Here is a 17437-nt window from a genome sequence, read left to right on the forward strand (position 1 = left end):
GTGGTTATTGGTCAGGGCTGGGTTTGAACCTGCCACCTCCAGCATATGGGACTGGCGCCCTACTCCTTGAGCCACAGGCGCCACCCTAAGTCCCTAAAATAAACGTGTGCTTAACAAAATTCATTTTTGTTTTGTATTTTTACTTTTCTTTTTTTAATTTTTTAGAGACAGGATCATGCTCTGTTACCCAGGCTGAAGGGTAGTGCCTAGTAGTTCAATGTAACTTCAAATTCATGGGGTCAAGTGATCCTCCTGTCTTAGCCTCACAAGTAGCTAGCACTACAGCCACATACCACCTGTGCCTGGCTCCATTTTGAATGTGTGAGTAACAGAAAATGTTGACTCAGGTCAGTGACAAAAATATAGAATAAAGAAAATTCAAACAGTAAACATGCATGTGGTTAATTTTACCATTCAAATTCCAGCTTGCATCGGTTTTCTCCGTTTTAACAGAAACAATAAAGATATGAAAGCCATCTCTTTGTGTTCTGGCTATAACATCCTGAAATAGAGGGGAAAAATCCTTTATTTTATTTTTTTACAAATTGCTATATATCCCTGAACAATTGTATGCTCCAATCAAAAATAACTTTTGGTAACTCAATTAGGTTACTTTTAAAAAACATACACAAAATGAAATGGTAGGCAAAAAAAAGGAATGGTAGGCAGTGGAAGGATAGACATTTCCCCCATTTTTTAACCAGCATCCTCCCAGATTCAAAAGGTAAAGAAAGAAAAAAGCTTTTCTCACTCTTCAACGTTTTCTACCTTTTACATTTCTATAGGTTCCTTGTAATATTACCATTCAATGTATTTATTTAATATTAGCACTCACATTATTTTTCTAATATTACCTTTGTCGTATCATTAAACATTTAGTTTTATTAAGAATTAAATGTGCACGGTAGTTCACACCTGTAATCCTAGCACCTGGGAGGGTGAAGCAGGTGGACTGCCTGAGCTCAGGTGTTCAACACCAGCCTGTGCAAGAGCAAGACCTCATCTCCAAAAATAGTAAGGCATTGTAGTGGGAGCCTGTAGTCCCAACTACTTGGGAGGCTGAGGCAGGAGGATTGCTTGAACCCAAGAGTCTGAGGTTACTGTGAGCTATGACAACACAGCACTCTACCCAAGGCAACAGAGTGAGACTCTGTCTCAAAAAATAATAATAATTACAATTATAAGAGGCTCTTTATCTAACAAATGCAAACAGTGTAACCTGGTTCTTTGTACCCTCAATGAATTCCCAACAACAATAAAAAAAATAACAACAACGATAATAAAATGTGGCTGGGTGCAGTGGTTCACATCTATAATCCTTGCAATCTGTGAGGCCAAGATGGGAGGATAGATTAAACTCAGTAGTTCAAGACCAGCGTGAGCAAGAGTGAGACCCGTCTCTACCAAAAATAGAAAAATTAGCTGGGCATTGTGGCAGGTACCTATAGTCCCAGCTACTTGGAAGGCTGAGGCGAGAGGATCACTTGAACTCAGAAGTTTGATGTTACTGCGAGCTAGGCTGAAACCACAGCACTCTAGCCTGGGCAACAGAGTGAAACTCTGTCTTAAAAAAAAAAAAAAATTTAAGGCGGCGCCTGTGGCTCAGTGAGTAGGACGCCGGCCCCATATGCCGAGGGCAGCGGGTTCAAACCCAGCCCTGGCCAAACTGCAACCAAAAAATAGCCGGGCGTTGTGGTGGGCGCCTGTAGTCCCAGCTACTCGGGAGGCTGAGGCAAGAGAATCGCGTAAGCCCAAGAGTTAGAGGTTGCTGTGAGCCGTGTGACGCCACGGCACTCTACCAAGGGCGGTACAGTGAGACTCTGTCTCTACAAAAAAAAAAAAAAAAAAAAATTTAAATGTATGTGGGTTTTTTTTTTTTTAATTGAATTGAGGGAGCAAGAAGTCAGATAACATTGTCAGAAGTGATTCAGATCAAATGAACAGGCTACATGATTCAAACTTCTTAAGGCACTATTTTACTAGCTGCCCCACTAAGGAATAAAACTGCCAGCTATAATGCCTATGAATCCTCCAATGCCCCCACATAACTGACAAAACTTTTCATAGTCCACCTTCTAGAACATTTCCTATCTCTTTCATTTCCTACTCCTCCACCTGCAACAGATTTTGTAGTTTTTCCCAGCTACTGCAAGCAAATATCATTCCCCATTATCAGACTCTTCTTTAAGATGGCTGAAGAGAAAACGTGAAGAGCTACAGTAAAAAAGCAAACATTAAGCTCTCCCAAACCTGCTTTCAGTTCCTACACGCAACCGGTTCTAACCCCCTCAACCTCTTAGTCTTCTGACTTCAGTAATTCCCCAAAATACCAAAATTTCCCTCCTCCTTGCTACTTTCATGACAATAGCAACCCACTGTCTTACACATGTAGAATTTTATTTTTTAAAGAATGGCTGAACATAAGTTAATCTTACAACTCTAAAGAGATTGTTAAAGAAAGACAGAAGTAGTATATAAACAAAATTCATAGACATGTAAGAAAACATATTGTTTTAAAGAATGTTTCTTTTTTGTTTTGCAATTTAATAACTTTATTATACATTACTTTCCAAGTATTTATCCATCAGATTTTTTTCAGTCTTACTAAACTTGAGCATTATATAGTTGATTTAAAGACAAATAAAATGGCTTACCGATGATCCTTGCTGATTGGAAACATTTTTGCTATTTGTTACTAGTTCTTTATTCTAGAAAAAAAGAGTAAATAATTCCATTTTATATTGCTGCACTTCTATGGAGAAAAATGGTTTTAATAATTTTAAACGTGTTAGAAAAAATAAAGAATTGAAAGTTGAACATTAGAGAATAAATCTCATTGCATGCCAAACACGAGTAACAAAATTCTGCTTTTGAAAATTTATTTCCTTAATGAGGACAGTGGTTGCAATTGGTGTGGAGAGTGCCAGGAACCAAAATGTGGCTCTAGGTGCTAAAATGTTCTATAATTGATCTGGGTCTAGGTGGTTATGCTCAATTTTTGAAAATCCATTGAGGGGGCGGCGCCTGTGGCTCAACGGGTAGGGCGCCGGTCCCATATGCCGGAGGTGGCAGGTTCAAGCCCAGCCCCGGCCAAAAAAAAAGAAAATCCATTGAGGTATACACTTACATTTATTTTCCTATATGTTTATTACATTTAAATATATTTTTAAAAACAGCTTCCTTTAAACTTTTTACTGAAGACATATGTTCACTTTGGAATTTCAGAAGAACAAAAACTAAGTCAAAATGCCCCATAACCTCACTACCTAGGGATGACTGTTGCTACCATTTTAGAATTTACTCTCTCACATTGAAAAGAAGAAAGGGCATGAAGGAGGAGGGAGGGCTCAGTGTGTTAAACGCTGCTCAGTCAAGCCCTTTGGTAAGAGTAACAGATCGTTGGGTCGAACACCATGGAGGTCACTGGTAACTCTGACAATAGTGGTTTGGATGGGAAGATGGAGGCAAACATCCGACTGCAGTGGATGAAAGAGATAAATTACAGACAGTGAATCATAAAAGATTCTTATAGACCAGGCCCAGTGGTTCACGCCTATAGTCCAGCACTCTGGAAGGCCAAGGCCAAGTGCACTGCCTGAGCTCAGGAGTTTGAGACCAGCCTGAGCCAGAGAGAGACCCCATCTCTACTAAAGATAGAAAAACTAGCCGGGTGTGGTAGCACACGCCTGTAGTCCCAACTGTCTGGGAGGCTGAGGCAGGAAGATCACTTGAGTCCAGTAGTTTGAGGTTGCTGTGAGCTATGATGCCATGAGACTCTACTGAGGGTGAGAAAGTGAGACTCTGTCTTAGTAAATGAATAAATGAATGAATGAATAAATAAATAAAAGATTCTTGTAAGAATGTTGTTACAATGGGGGCAAAGAAATGGAACGAAGGTGTCAAAATCTAAATTATTATAAACTACCGCACACACAACATTAAACCTAAAAAAAAAAACAAATTAAGTACCTGTATCAAAATGTTGATTAAATATTATTTTCATTGATATTTGTTCTCACTGGGAATAAAATAAACTATTTTAACATGATAAGATGGGTACTCACATTCAATGAGGGAAACACCTGTAAATCACTGTTGCAATCTAAGTTTTCATTTTTTGTTGTCCAACAGTCAATGTTCTTGAAATAGTGGCTGCAAAAGTCTTCATTAACACTGAGTTCATGTCTTTGGGACAGCTCCTACCCAATGTAAAATTCTATGTTATAATTTATTTCCATAGTACTTAACCTAGAAGATAAACAAAACTTAGTATCTAAATATCACCAAATGTTTATTTAGTTTGGAATAGTTGAAAGAAATCCAATTGAATAAAATACCACAGAAAAACGGTTCAAATATAATTTTAAGCATAACTGAGATTGTAATATTTTGGCCATTCTAATGTGTTCAAATACAGTAATAAATACAATAAGCATAATTTTATAGTAAGAAAGTGATTAAGGGCGACACCTGTGGCTCAATGGATAGGGTGCTGGCCCCATATATGGGGGTGGGGTTTGAACCTGGCCCCGGCCAAATTGCAACAAAAAAATAGCCAGGAGTTGTGGTGGGTGCCTGTAGTCCCAGCTACTTGGGAGGCTGAGGCAGCAAGATAATCACCTAAGCCCAGGAATTGGAGGTTGCTGTGAGCTGTGATGCCACAGCACTCTACTGAGGACAATAAAGTGAGACTCTGTCTCAAAAAAAAAAAAGAAAGAAAAGAAAAGTGATTAGGATACTACCACAAGGAAATAGTTCCCAGAGAAACAAAACATACTCTGTCCTGGGGATTCTTCTATTTTAGCCCATGTGTAAGAGGTTTTATGGAGAAAGAAAGCAGCATTTAACTACAAAGTAAGATAAACAGTTTGAATAAAATAAATAAAAATAGTCATATATTATATAAAAAAGCAAAAATCCATCCCACCCATAAATGGATTAATAAACTGTGGTATGCGTATACCATGATATACTATTCAGCATGAAAAAGATGGAGACTTTACATCTTTTGTATTAACCTAGATAAGCGTTAGAGAACATTCTCTTTAGTTAAAGTATCACAAGAATGGAAAAGCAAGTATCCAATGTATTCCATACTAATATGAAGCCAGTCGACAAACTAATACATGCCCACATAAGAGAAAAACTCAATTTAATTCAAGTTAAAGGTGCCCCTGGGGAGGGGCACCTTACCTAACAAACATAAACATTGTAATCTAATCTTTCGTAATTAAATCTGATGTAATCCTCATATTAATCTGAAATAAAACAAAAAAAAGTAAAAATCAGTTAGTCCAATCCAATGGTTGATAGATAATAAAAAAGACAGAGGAAAAGGGAGAGCTCATCCTTACAGAAGAATGCTAATACATGTAAAAGAGAATATGGAATTAGGAACTCACCACTTAGCAATCATCACAGTTATTAAATTAATTCATCAGGCAAGAATCTTGAAAGGATGCTAAAACACATGGAGGGTAAGCACTCCAAATTGTATAAAAAATCAACACATTGTACCCCACAAACACATGTATGTATTCATGATCTATGTGTATATAACATAATAAAAGGAAAAAAAATAAAAATAAACTAAAACACATGGAAGAAAGTCTGATAAAAAGATATTTACATAATTTCAAAAGCATTTCCTCACAAAAGTTAATAACAAAAAAGAAAAGTAATAACTGTGCAATGAAGAAATCTGGCAGATACCACCTTGAGCAACCAAAAACAAGACAAATCAGTATTCCGGGGTATTCTTGCCAAACAATGTACAACCTGAATCTGATCATGGGTATACTCTGAAATACTCAAACCAAGAAACATTTTGCAAAAATAAATGGTTTGTACCCTTCGAAAATATCAATGTTGGGAAAGACAAAAGAGGGGCAAAAAAGGAATTCCAGATATCCACAAATAAAAATAAAAACATGGAAGGAGAATGTCATGTGATCCAGGGGAATTAAAAAAAAGACCTTATTGTAACACTGGAAATTTATAATAAACTCTGTATATTAGATAACAGTATCATATCAATGTTAAATTTCTGATATTTCACAATTGTGCTGTGTAATATAAGTGAATATCACAGTTCACAGCAACTTCCAGCTCTTGGGCTTAGGTAATTCTCTTGCCTCAGCCTCCCGAATAGCTGGGACTACAGGCGCCTACCACAATGCCCAGCTATTTTTTTGTTGCAGTTTGGCCAGACCCCGGTTCGAACTCGCCACCCTTGGTATATAGGGCTGGCGTCCTACTTACTGAGCCACAGGCACCGCCCACATTTACTAACATTTTTCATAAGATAGTCACAAGAAAACTAAAAGACTTGTAGTCTTCTCAGGACACATATACAGTAATTTATTGCCTTAAGTCCCAAAATTAATCTATGGCACTCCTAAACCTATAATCTCTATTCCTAAACCCCTTACCTGATGAGCTAAGAAATGTTTATATTCATAATTTTTCTACATACGCTAAAGATTTATGTTTTACTTACTTCCAGTTCAGGGTATTCATTGTGACAGGTATGATATTTCAAATGCCACTGTATGGTAAACTTCATAGGCCCAGAACAACGGAATGACTTAACTGTTCAGAAAAAGAAAGTTTCATTTTACTTTAATAATATACATGTTTTTATATATACTATATACTCTAGTGCAGTGGTTCTCAACCTTCCTAATTCTGTGGCCCTTTAATACAGTTCCTGTGGGTTGCAACCCACAGGTTGAGAACTGCTGCTTTAGTATAACCTTAAGGTTTTGGGAATGCAATTAAAATAGGCTACTTTAACGTAACAATGATAAAACATTACCTAATTTCTCCAAAAAGTCACTGCAAAATGAGACAGACAAATTCATTAAATTATTATAGTTAACTAAAAGTTGCAATAATGCTATTCATCTGTAAGTCCAATGCTAAAATCAACTGAATGGCCACGAGTGGTGGCTCACGCCTATAATTATAGCACTGGGAAGGTAAGGTGGGTGGATTGCTTGAGCTTAGGAGTTTGAGAGCAGCCTGAGCAAGAGCCAGGTGTTGTGGTGGGCATTTGTAGTCCCCCTACTTAGGAAGCTGAGGCAAGAGAATCACCTGAGCCCAAGAGTTTAAGGTTGCCGTGAGGTATGATGCCACAGCACTTTACCCAGGGTGGCAGAATGAGACTCTGTCTCAAAAATAAACAGACAAAGTGTAGCCTGATATGCTAAGTCACTGCTTACTTCACCTAAAATGTTCTTCTCACTCACTCATTCATTCAACATACTGAATGAGCCCCCTGCTGTGTGCCAAGAAGAGACATAATAGTAAACAAGAACAATCCCTATATGTGACGCAAAAGGTACTGGGGAAGGAGGGTTAACAAACCAGCACTTTTAATAACCTAAGGGGCTGAGAACAGGGTGTCAAGGGAGCACTGGGCAGATCATCTAACAGCCTAGAAGAGCAGGGAGAACATTTCCCGCCAGGCTTGCTGGAAGAGACCCATAATCTAAAGGAAGAGCAAGAGTTAGCCAGGTGAAGAAGGCGGACAGTATATATATGCAAATGCCCACTGCTAGGGAGAATATGAGTATGACACCTGAAAACAGAACTCAGATTGGGGAAAGGGGGAACAGTTGAACTTGGAGAAGCGTGCCTGGGAAAATTTATAAGAGGTTTCATGCTCTGCTGAGGAGTTTGGCCTTTATTTTGAATAGTATGAAATGACACTCAAATGATGCAGGTTAAGAAGGTGACAAGATTTGACACACTGGAAGGGGTTAAGTCTGGACTTAGAGAAAGCTGTGCTAGGAATAGCCACACATCAGGGCAGCTGGCTTCCCTCAGAGAAAGTGATTGGAGAGCAAAGAGGCCACAGTATCTTTTATAACCTAGCCTCAGAAGTGGTAGCCATTATTTCTGCAATATTCTATTGGTCCCTTCAACCAACTGTGATACAATGTGGTAGGAAAATATATACAAGGTCATGAATACCAGGAGACAAGGATAACTGTGAGTCATCTTAAAGGCTAGTAATCACAAAGAGGGAACCCAAACTGAGCCCCGGGAATGAAATTCAAACAGGCTGAGGCTCATAGAATTTCTGAGGCAGAGTACCCAAGAAATGGAAGCTGGGCAGCACCTGTAGCTCAAGGAGTAGGGCGCCGGTCCCATATGCCAGAGGTGGTGGGTTCAAACCCAGCCCCGGCCAAAAACCACAAAAAAAAAAAAAAAAAAAAGAACCCAAGAAATGGAAGCTACAGAAAGATAAAAAAGGAAGAGAAATATGCAAAGTGATCCCCTTGAGTCTCTGGCTGAAGGGCAGCCTATCCATACATAGGGACAAACCAAACAATTCTCAAGGCTCACGCAGAGCTGGGAACTGTGTGAGTTTCCTACCACTAATCAGAGTGGAAAGGTCTCAGTAAGCAGAGATCACACACCAGAAGTACTGCTATGCTAGCCTTAGAGCAAACACTACTCCAGATCCATCCTAAAAGAGCTTAAAAACATTAGAAAGGATCAAACTGACCCATAAGAAACTAAACGTGTGCCACAACAAAGATGTTAAAGGACTATAACATCAACTAGCAAGCAAGGATGTAAAACTTAACAATATCCAGCAACCAATCCCAAACAAGAAGCCTATTGGATTTTGACTGAGATGAAACTGAATTTACAGCTCAGTCTGGGGAGAACGGACAGTATGATGTTAGCCATAGATTTTTCACAGATGCTTTTTATCAAGCTGAGAAAGTTTCCTTCTGTTGCTGGTTTTCTAAGTTTTTATCATGAATGCGTATTGAATTTTTTCAAATGCTTTTTCTGTATAATACTGATAAGATCATATGGTGTGTTTCTTGTATTAATATGGTGAATTACACTGAGAGACTTTCAACACATGCTCCACATGACTGCAGCTTGAATAGAGGAGCAAAACAGGGGTCACCTAAGGGAAAGGCAGATGTCTGATGCTGCAAACAGCATAGACTTTCAAGGGACTTAAGTTTTGCAGGCATTAAAATCTGGTTCTGAGAGAGCAGATTCTCAGTCTCAGCTTTCCCCAAAGAATAGATGTAGATGTATAAACAAGAATGCTCAGTTATACACTTAATAACGAAGGGAAACTGTAAACTGGGTAATGATCAACTGATTGTCTGCCTTCCACATGCCTCTCTGGAAAACCAAAGGTGATGAGATAGGTTGCCCGATGAGCGGTAGTCAGGGTTTTGCTCTGAAATCCCTTGCACTGCCCTATTCTTTCTTTGGACATGTTAATAACACTGTCTTGACTGGAATCTACCCTCAGGCTGATCTCAGGCATTATGTAATGACTTTTAAAATCAAATTCTGCGTTTCAGGGGCCCACATTACTTCCCGCCCCCCCCCATATATAATAACTTTTTGTTAGTACCAGTCCCAAGTACTTTTAAATCTTGTTTGTCTAGACTTTGAGACATGAATTCATTAAAATAAACAGATGCCAAAATGTTTTCCTCACCCACGTTGGAATTCAGTTTCCTCTTACCAACCTCTTATCACCACTATGATCTATGATACTAGTAACACAGAGCTGCTCTAAACCACCTCTGCTGTCTAGATGTTGGCTGGCCTAACTTCCTTTAGGAAAGACCTACAAAAGGCAGAATCCCCCAAAAGATGATCAGAGGATGGTGTGACAGAGAAAAGGGGCATGGTTTGAATCCCAGCAAAGCCAGATGGCTTTACTCAGAGAAAAACTGCTCCTTCTCTGGCAGACCAATATTCCCAGTCAAGTTACTGGAAATGAGAAGAAGAGTTACACCACAGAGAAAATGATCCAAGGCAAACCCATTAAAAATACTGAAAAACTTTAGTAGTCCTGGGGCATCACAATTTACACAGAAAACACAGTCCTTCCTAACAAATATTTTTACTTTCATACCCCTAAAACTCTAATTAAAATGTCAGCACCTATACATTTAGAAAATATTGAGGGCAAAAAGAGTTTATCACCTTAAACTTTACCACTTAAAAACTAACTTACCTAGTTTTAAAATCTAGGACTCAAATTTCACAGAAACCAAATACTTTTTTGCTGAGGTCTACTTTATTAGACTTTAATTATAATTTTTAAAGAATGACATGTTTTCTAAAAAAGGATTAGAAAAATCTATTCTTGCAAACAACCAAGTCCTGACTGAAAGAAAACCAAAAGAGAAAACCTTAAAATGTCAGAACCACTTAAAGGCAAAAGATTTTCTTAGTTTATTATATATTATGTTACATTAGTTTATGTCAATGCATTGTCTATCATATATATTGTTATTTGCTTATATTAGTATTCTTTTTTATAATACTCACCAGAAAATTTGATATCAGTAGAGCTAAACATAGTTTTCCTAAATATCAAAGGTCCTGATTTCTAAAATGAAAAACACAGAAAAATATTGTTAAAATTTTTTTTCTCTACTGTTTAAGAGAAGATTTACACTTCAACATACAGAGTTCTAATGCTTCTGCTCCTCCATCTGCCTACAGTATTTAGGGTAACTCTGATTGCATCACTCACTTGCTTAAAACCTGGTCCCTTCTGTCTGCTCCCTATAGTTGATGTGAGAAGAAGGGCTCCTGCCATTAGCCGTCTCAGGCAAGGGCCACAGACACATAAGAGGTAAAAACTGCTGCCACTGCATGATTTGCTCCACTCACAGTATGAACTGTCCGTCTGTTTGCATGCTACTCTCTCGGCATCTCTACAAATGTACTTTTGATAAACAACTCTCTCCCCCTAACTCCAACCCCCAACTGTTAAGTTTTACCACTGCAGTTACCACAGACCAAAATTCTTACTACGCCCTATATGATCCCGAATAATCAAGCCTCTCCAGCAATTTTTTTCACTTCCTAAAAATCATGACATTCCTTCCTGCCTTAAGGGATCTCAGCAGTTAATCTAAAACAGCAGTTCTCAGCCCATGGGTCATGACCCACAGGAACTATACTAAAGGGCCACAGCTGGGCGGCGCCTGTGGCTCAAAGGCATAGGGCGCCAGCCCCATATGCCAGAGGTGTGGGTTCAAACCCAGCCCTGGCCAAAAACTGCAAAAAAAAAAAGGACCCAGCATTAGGAAGGTTGAGAACCACTGAAATTTAGGTAAAAATCCTCCCCTCTGGGCAGTGTTTTACACCTGTAATCCTAGCACCTTAGGTCCAAGAGGGTGGATCGCTTGAGCTCAAGAGCTCGAGAACAACCAAAGCAAGAGCGAGACCCAATTTCTACTAAAAATAGAAAAACTAGCTGGCTGCTGTGGTGGGTGCCTACAGTCCCAGCTACTTGGGAGGCTGAAGCAACAGAATCACTTGAGCCCAAGAGTTTGAGGTTGCTGTGAGGTGTGGCACCATAGCACTCTGAGGGCAACAAAGTGAGACTCTGTCTAAAAAAAAAAATTCTCCTTTCTTCTTCTAATTAGCTCATCCTTCAAAGCCTAATTAAAAAGCCTCTTCTTTAGGAATTCTTAGATGGCCCACAGCAGGGCAGACCCTCCTTTATATGAGCCCTAGTACCAATTCTTCACAACCCTTACCACAATTAATAACTGATTATTAATTTATTTATTTTTAGACAGAGTCTCATTATGTCACTCTCAGTACAGTGCTGTGATGTCACAGCTCACAGCAGCCTCAAACTCCAAACTCTTGGGCTTAAACGATTCTCTTGCCTCAGCCTCCCAAGTAGCTGGGACTACAGGCACCGGTCACAATGCCTGGCTATTTTTTGTTGTTGTCGTTGTAGTTGTCATTGTTGTTTAGCAGGCCTGGGCTGGGTTCAAACCCACCAGCCCTGGTGTATGTTCTGGCACCCTAACCACTGAGCTATGGGCACCAAGCCCTGATTAGTTATTTAGGGTCTTCCTTCCTCAAGGATAAAAATCCTGTCAGAAGCAACTGTGTTAAATGAACAAGTGATTAGCAATTTTTTTAAAAAGGCACTGACAGGACAAGCAGTAACCCTTCCCCCTCCCCAACAGTTTCAGCAATAAAAATTCCCAGATTGTATCCCTCCTCTGAGCTCCAGATCCACAGACCCAACTGCTTAAAGGACATCTGCTCTGACATCCAACAGACACACCACACCAACCTGCCCCAAACCAGACACTTCCTCTCTGCTCATCAACTCTTGATTAGAGGTATCTGTCTATAGCAACCAAAGCTACAGCTCCCTCCAATCTCTGGCTTGCATCACGGCATCCCCAAAGCAGGCCTGCTTCATCTCACAACACCTCCCAGATTTAACTCTTCCTCTCCATTCCTGCCACAGCTGCCCTAATTTAGGCCCTCATCAATCCTACCTAGACTTCTGCAACAGCTTATCTGGTACCTCTGCCTCCAGATCTTAGCCTATAATTCATCCTTCGATTGCATCCAGAATGATTAGTATTTATGTCTAAAATGCAGCCCAGCAAAATGGCTCACATCTGTAATCCTAGCACTCTGGGAGATCCAAGGCATGAGGATCACTTGAGCTCAGGAATTCAAGACCAGCTTGAGCAAGAATAAGACCCAATCCCTACTAAAAATAGGAAAAATTAGCTAGGCATTTTGGCAGATGCCGACCCTGTTTCCCCAAAAATAAGACATCCTCCGAAAATAAGACCTACTTACAGGAAAGATAAGACGTCCCCTGAAAATAAGACCTAGCGCATCTTTGGGAGCACACCTTAAAATAAGACACTTATTTTCAGGGAAACAGGGTACACCATCCCAGATGAGGCAGGAGGATTGCTTGAATCAAGGAGGTTGAGGTTGCTGTAAGCTAGGCTGATGCTACACTATTCTAGTCTGAGGAAGAGAGCAAGACTTTGTCTCAAAAAAAAAATATTAAAATACATAAAATAAATAAAAAATAAAGCTCTTCAACAGCTCCCTCATTCACATCCAAAAGTAGCTACTTGGAGCCAGGGGTGGTAATCCAACCTACAAATAGGGTTTATCTGGCCCACAAGAGGACTTTTAAAAAGTTCTGAGTTAGTTGACATAATATAGATTCCAGGGCGGCGCCTATGGCTCAAGGAGTAGGGTGCCAGTCCCATATACCAGAGGTGGCGGGTTCAAACCCGGCCCGGCCAAAAACTGCAAAAAAATTAAATAAAATAAATAATACAGATTCCAGCTTCACTAAAAAAAAAAAAAAAGGAGACATGGCAATCCTGTACCTACTCTACACTGAGTATCCATTGAATAAGCTCGAGCTGAATGGCAGTTGCCCTCTTCAAAAGGGGCACACAATTGGTGGTCCACATTCCCCATTACCCACTCCCATCCAAAACCTTCATCATTCCACTCAGTGCCTTGGCCAGTACAGGTCCTTGAGTTTTAGGCCCTAGCATAAGGCTCAAGGCCACCTACACTCAAGCATGGGAGGCTTATGGTGAGTCCCCTCAATACCCATCAGAAAAGTCATACAGCAGAAACACCAAGAATTTCCTGCAATGCTGCTGCTCTACTCCTTTCCTTCCTCACCAAGGTAACACCTACTTACCTATGAAGACTCAGGCAGGAACCTCCTCTAGGAACAGGGTTAAGAGACCCTCTTGGGGGTCCAGTAATACCCTAACAGTGTTGCCATGATAATTATCTATTCATGAATCTATTGTCCCTACTATTACACAAACTTTTTTTTTTTTTTTTTGAGACAGAGTCTCACTATGTCACCCTGGGTAGAGTGCTGTGGCATCACAGCTCACAGCAACCTCAAGCTCTTGGACTTAAGCGATTCTCTTGCCTCACCCTCCCAAGTATCTGGGACTACACATGCCCGCCACAATGCTTGGCTAATTTTTTTTTGGTTAGAGTTATCATTGTTGTTTCGTAGGCCCAGGCTGGATTTGAACCCACCAGCTTTGGTGTATGTGGCGGGCGCCTAGCCGCTAAGCTACAGGCACCGAGCCTGTACAAACTTCTTGAAAGAAGGGACTGTATCTGAAATTCATCTTTGTAACAGCAGTGACCAGTCTAGCACATGGCATACAGTGGTGCCCAAACTGCTGTGCTGCCTTTTACAATAAAAAGAACCTTTCTCTTTTTTTTTGGAGGCAAGGTCTCCCTCTATTGCCCAAGCTATAGTACAGTGGTGTCATCTAGCTTGCTGCAACCTCAAACTCCTGCCTCTGCTTCCCAAGTGACTGGGACTGGTGGGTGCCACTGTGCCCAAGTAATTTTTTGACTTTTTGTAGAGACAGGGTTTTGCTCTTGCTCAGGCTAGTCTCAAACTCCTGACCTCAAGCAATCCTCCTGCCTCAGCCTCCCTGAGTGCTTGCATTACAGGCATGAGCCACTGTGCCCTGACAAAACCATTTCCTGATACAATTATAGTATAAATCAAATGAGAGAAAGCCCCACCCTCCCTTCCTGTTTCCTGGCAATCAGTCCATACTTTGTAAAGAGGGGCTTTTAAACTTCTAGGGGCTAAAAGTCACAAGAAAGTCAACCTGATAAAGATTATGCAGCATGCAAGGAACAAACTTCTCTTCCTCAGGCAAAAATCAAAGTCATTCTTCCCCCCATGGACTCTTAGAGTCTCACTGTCCAACGTATACCTGGCATATTTTTTAGCCTCAGGTTAAAAAAAAGAAAAGTATACTTGGCAAACACCTTTACAGATATGCTCAAGTAGTGTAACAACACGCATAAGCTGATTCACTTTCAGTATTGTTATTATGACCAATCACTATAGTAGCAGCAGGAAGCCATGAGTGTAGTTCACTGAGGTTTGCTTTTTCCTGTTCAGAGAAATTCAATAACAGTGATGTGCAGGCTATATAATTGGTGCACAAAATAGGTCACCAACCCGGAAGAATCCTAGAGGGAATAGCTACATGAAAGGCCTTAAAGATCCAGAATGATACCTACATTGCTCCTCTGAATAACTTTTGTATTGAAAGAAGCCTTTGGTACTACTTTATACTTGGTACTACTTATATGCTAATCAAGGACATCAAAACTTAAGTCTCACCTTTAGAATTTGGACATCGTTTCAATGCATGTGGAAAAAACCCATCCCAAACACAGCTGGATGAGTCATATGACCCTAGAGAGGCAGGAGATAATGTCTTGTCCAGACTTCCTGTATCTCTTTTGCAACTTTCCATAATTCTACGCCTCCATCTCTCCCATATCATCATCGCCTCTAACTCCTGCATGCCAAGTTCTCTAATGGCCTGCCCTGGAAAGGAAGAGCTTCCACACACCCACTCATGCCTCCGGACTTGGGTTTCCAGCATTCCTTACTCACAACATCCCACCTCACCAACGCACACAGTCCTGGAACTGTGATATGAGGTGTAGAGAAATTCAGGAACCCAAGAAGAGAGAGAGCTGCGATGACTGTTGCGTGCTCCTTCCTCATTTAAATTTAAGCTGAAACTGAAGCCCTAGAAAGTCCTCCCTGCAGCCTCAGGAGCGGGACCCCTACGGCTGCATCCAGCAGGGGAAGGGATGGAATCCCAAAGATGCTGCTAGGTGTGCTGAGGGTCCGGGCTCAGGCTTGAACAGCCAGAAAGTGTCGGAGCACACTAAGGGGCCAGGGCTTCCGGGATGGTGATCCTCACCAACAGTCAACGTGCTTAGGAAGGAGGGCAGACCCCTGTACGCTCTTGACTGCTCTTCCCCACAGCCTAGCTGAAGCCGGGGCAGGAGCGCTTCCCGCCCACCTCTCAAAACATAAAAGACAACGGGGGGCGGGTAGGAGGCAGAGAACAAATCTGGGGCCCAGCCCAATTGGAACCTAAGGGCCAGAGACGCGCCATGCCTCGGTCCCGACGCTCCACTTACGTCGCTGACAGTCTCTAGCCAGAGCCCGAGCTCGGGGACGGCGCCCACAGCCGCCGGGACCCAGCACAGGAGGCAGAGGGCGACGCGCAACACCCGGGCCCCGGCGGGAAGGCGGAGGCAGCGGCGTGCCAGGAGCCAGGCCCCGGCGCGGCAGGCGGCGGCCATCTTGACGCGGAAGCCGTACCTGGCGCTCGGAGACGCCTGCCACGCCCTGGGCCCCGCACCTGGTGCAGCTCTGCACCGGCGGGCGTGTCGGAATAGGGGACCGGGGCTCGGACTCAGATGTGGACAAGGGCCCTGGGCTTGGGTCGGGGCGGAAAAGAGTGATGTCGAGCTGAGAAGCGGGGCGGGAATGGAGAGGCAGAGCTCAGGGCCCGGCCTGGGCGTAGACCTAGATGATGCGTGGAAAAGAAGGATGGGAGCCGAGAGGCGGAGTTGGGACGGGAACAGGGAGGCGGGGCTCTGGGCCGGGCCTAGGCGTGGAGCTAGAGGCGGTACCCCAGTGTAGAAAGGAAGAGGGGGAGCCTGAACGTGGAGGTGGGGCCCGGGACCAGGCCGCAGTGTGGGAGCGGACTAGGCGGGGGTCGGGGTTCAGAACCTGGACCGAGTGGAGAGGCGGGTCTCCAGGCCAGGCCAGAGTGTGGAGATGAAGCCTGGATGAGAGGCGGGGCCAAGGGATGGAGGCGTGGCCAGGGGATGGAGGCGGGGCTGGGGACCAGGCTGGAGTTCAGAGCTTGTACCGCGTGGTTGAGGCAGAGCTCAGGGCCGGGCCTTAATGAAGAACTAGAGAAGAAGACCTGCCTGAGCAAGAGACCCCATCTCTAAAAAAATAGTTGGGCATTGTGATGGGCACTTATAGTCCCAACTACTCAGGAGGCTGAGGCAAGAGGATCTCTTGAGCCCAAGAGTTTGAGGTAGCTGTGAGCTATGATGTCACAGCACTCTACTGAGGGCAACAAAGTGAGACTGTCTCAAAAAAAAAAAAAAGAATTAAAGCTAAAAAAAATGAATTAAACAAAGCTCAAAACACACACACACAAACAAAACTAGGGTGGGGGTGCTCAACCCAGTGTATAAGGGTGAGCAATGGAATGACCTGTAGAGAATAATACAATAATTTGCATGACCAGTTAAGAATAATTTACAATAAGACAGAGATCACCATCAGAAACAGCTGTCAGGATAGAAATTTGGATGCATTCAAGAGACATGCAGGAGATTTCAAATGAAAAAGGCTTAGTAATTGATCAGATATTGGTGATTTGGGAAAGAGAGGGGTTGATACTGGCATACAGTTTTCTGGCTGAAACAACTGAGAAAAAGTTTGATAGCCCTGGAGGGGCTTAAGCCTTAGAAATCTTCAATCTAGCAAATGGAAGCTTACATCCAAAGCAAAGTCCCACAGCAAAGAGAAACTATTGGAAACAGAATTCAAATTCAGAAGGACAGACACAAGAGAACAAAATGAAAAAGAAAATTCCAAAAAAGTGGGTAAGGTGGACAGAGCCAAGAGATCTGAGCAACTTCAAGGCCATTTTCTTAAAGTATTTTCATTAAAAAAGAAGAAATGCTAGAGGATGAACCTAGAAAATTTATTCAGCTTACAACTTCATAAAATCACAGGAAAACTAATTTCACATAA

At 41.9% G+C, this 17437-nt stretch overlaps 1 protein-coding gene across 3 annotated transcripts in view; it reads right to left on the bottom strand.

The window, feature by feature from the left end:
• The window catches only part of TMEM87B (transmembrane protein 87B), a 61492-nt gene extending 45194 nt beyond the window's left edge, over positions 1-16298 (bottom strand). The window contains exons 1-6 of one of the 3 annotated variants that reach the window (XM_053589008.1): positions 15796-16298; positions 10327-10387; positions 6500-6591; positions 4065-4199; positions 2655-2708; positions 412-502 (exon numbers count right to left, since the gene is read on the bottom strand). In XM_053589008.1, coding sequence (XP_053444983.1) covers positions 412-502; positions 2655-2708; positions 4065-4199; positions 6500-6591; positions 10327-10387; positions 15796-15960 — 598 coding nt within the window. In that variant the 5' untranslated portion in view covers positions 15961-16298. The remainder of the gene's footprint in view (positions 1-411; positions 503-2654; positions 2709-4064; positions 4200-6499; positions 6592-10326; positions 10388-15795) is intronic. The other 2 variants (XM_053589006.1, XM_053589007.1) reach the window with 2 other exon arrangements.
• Between the last annotated feature and the right edge of the window lie 1139 nt (positions 16299-17437).

Source organism: Nycticebus coucang, chromosome 4 (assembly GCF_027406575.1).
Source record: "Nycticebus coucang isolate mNycCou1 chromosome 4, mNycCou1.pri, whole genome shotgun sequence".
In the NCBI taxonomy this organism is placed as follows: Eukaryota; Metazoa; Chordata; class Mammalia; order Primates; family Lorisidae; genus Nycticebus; species Nycticebus coucang.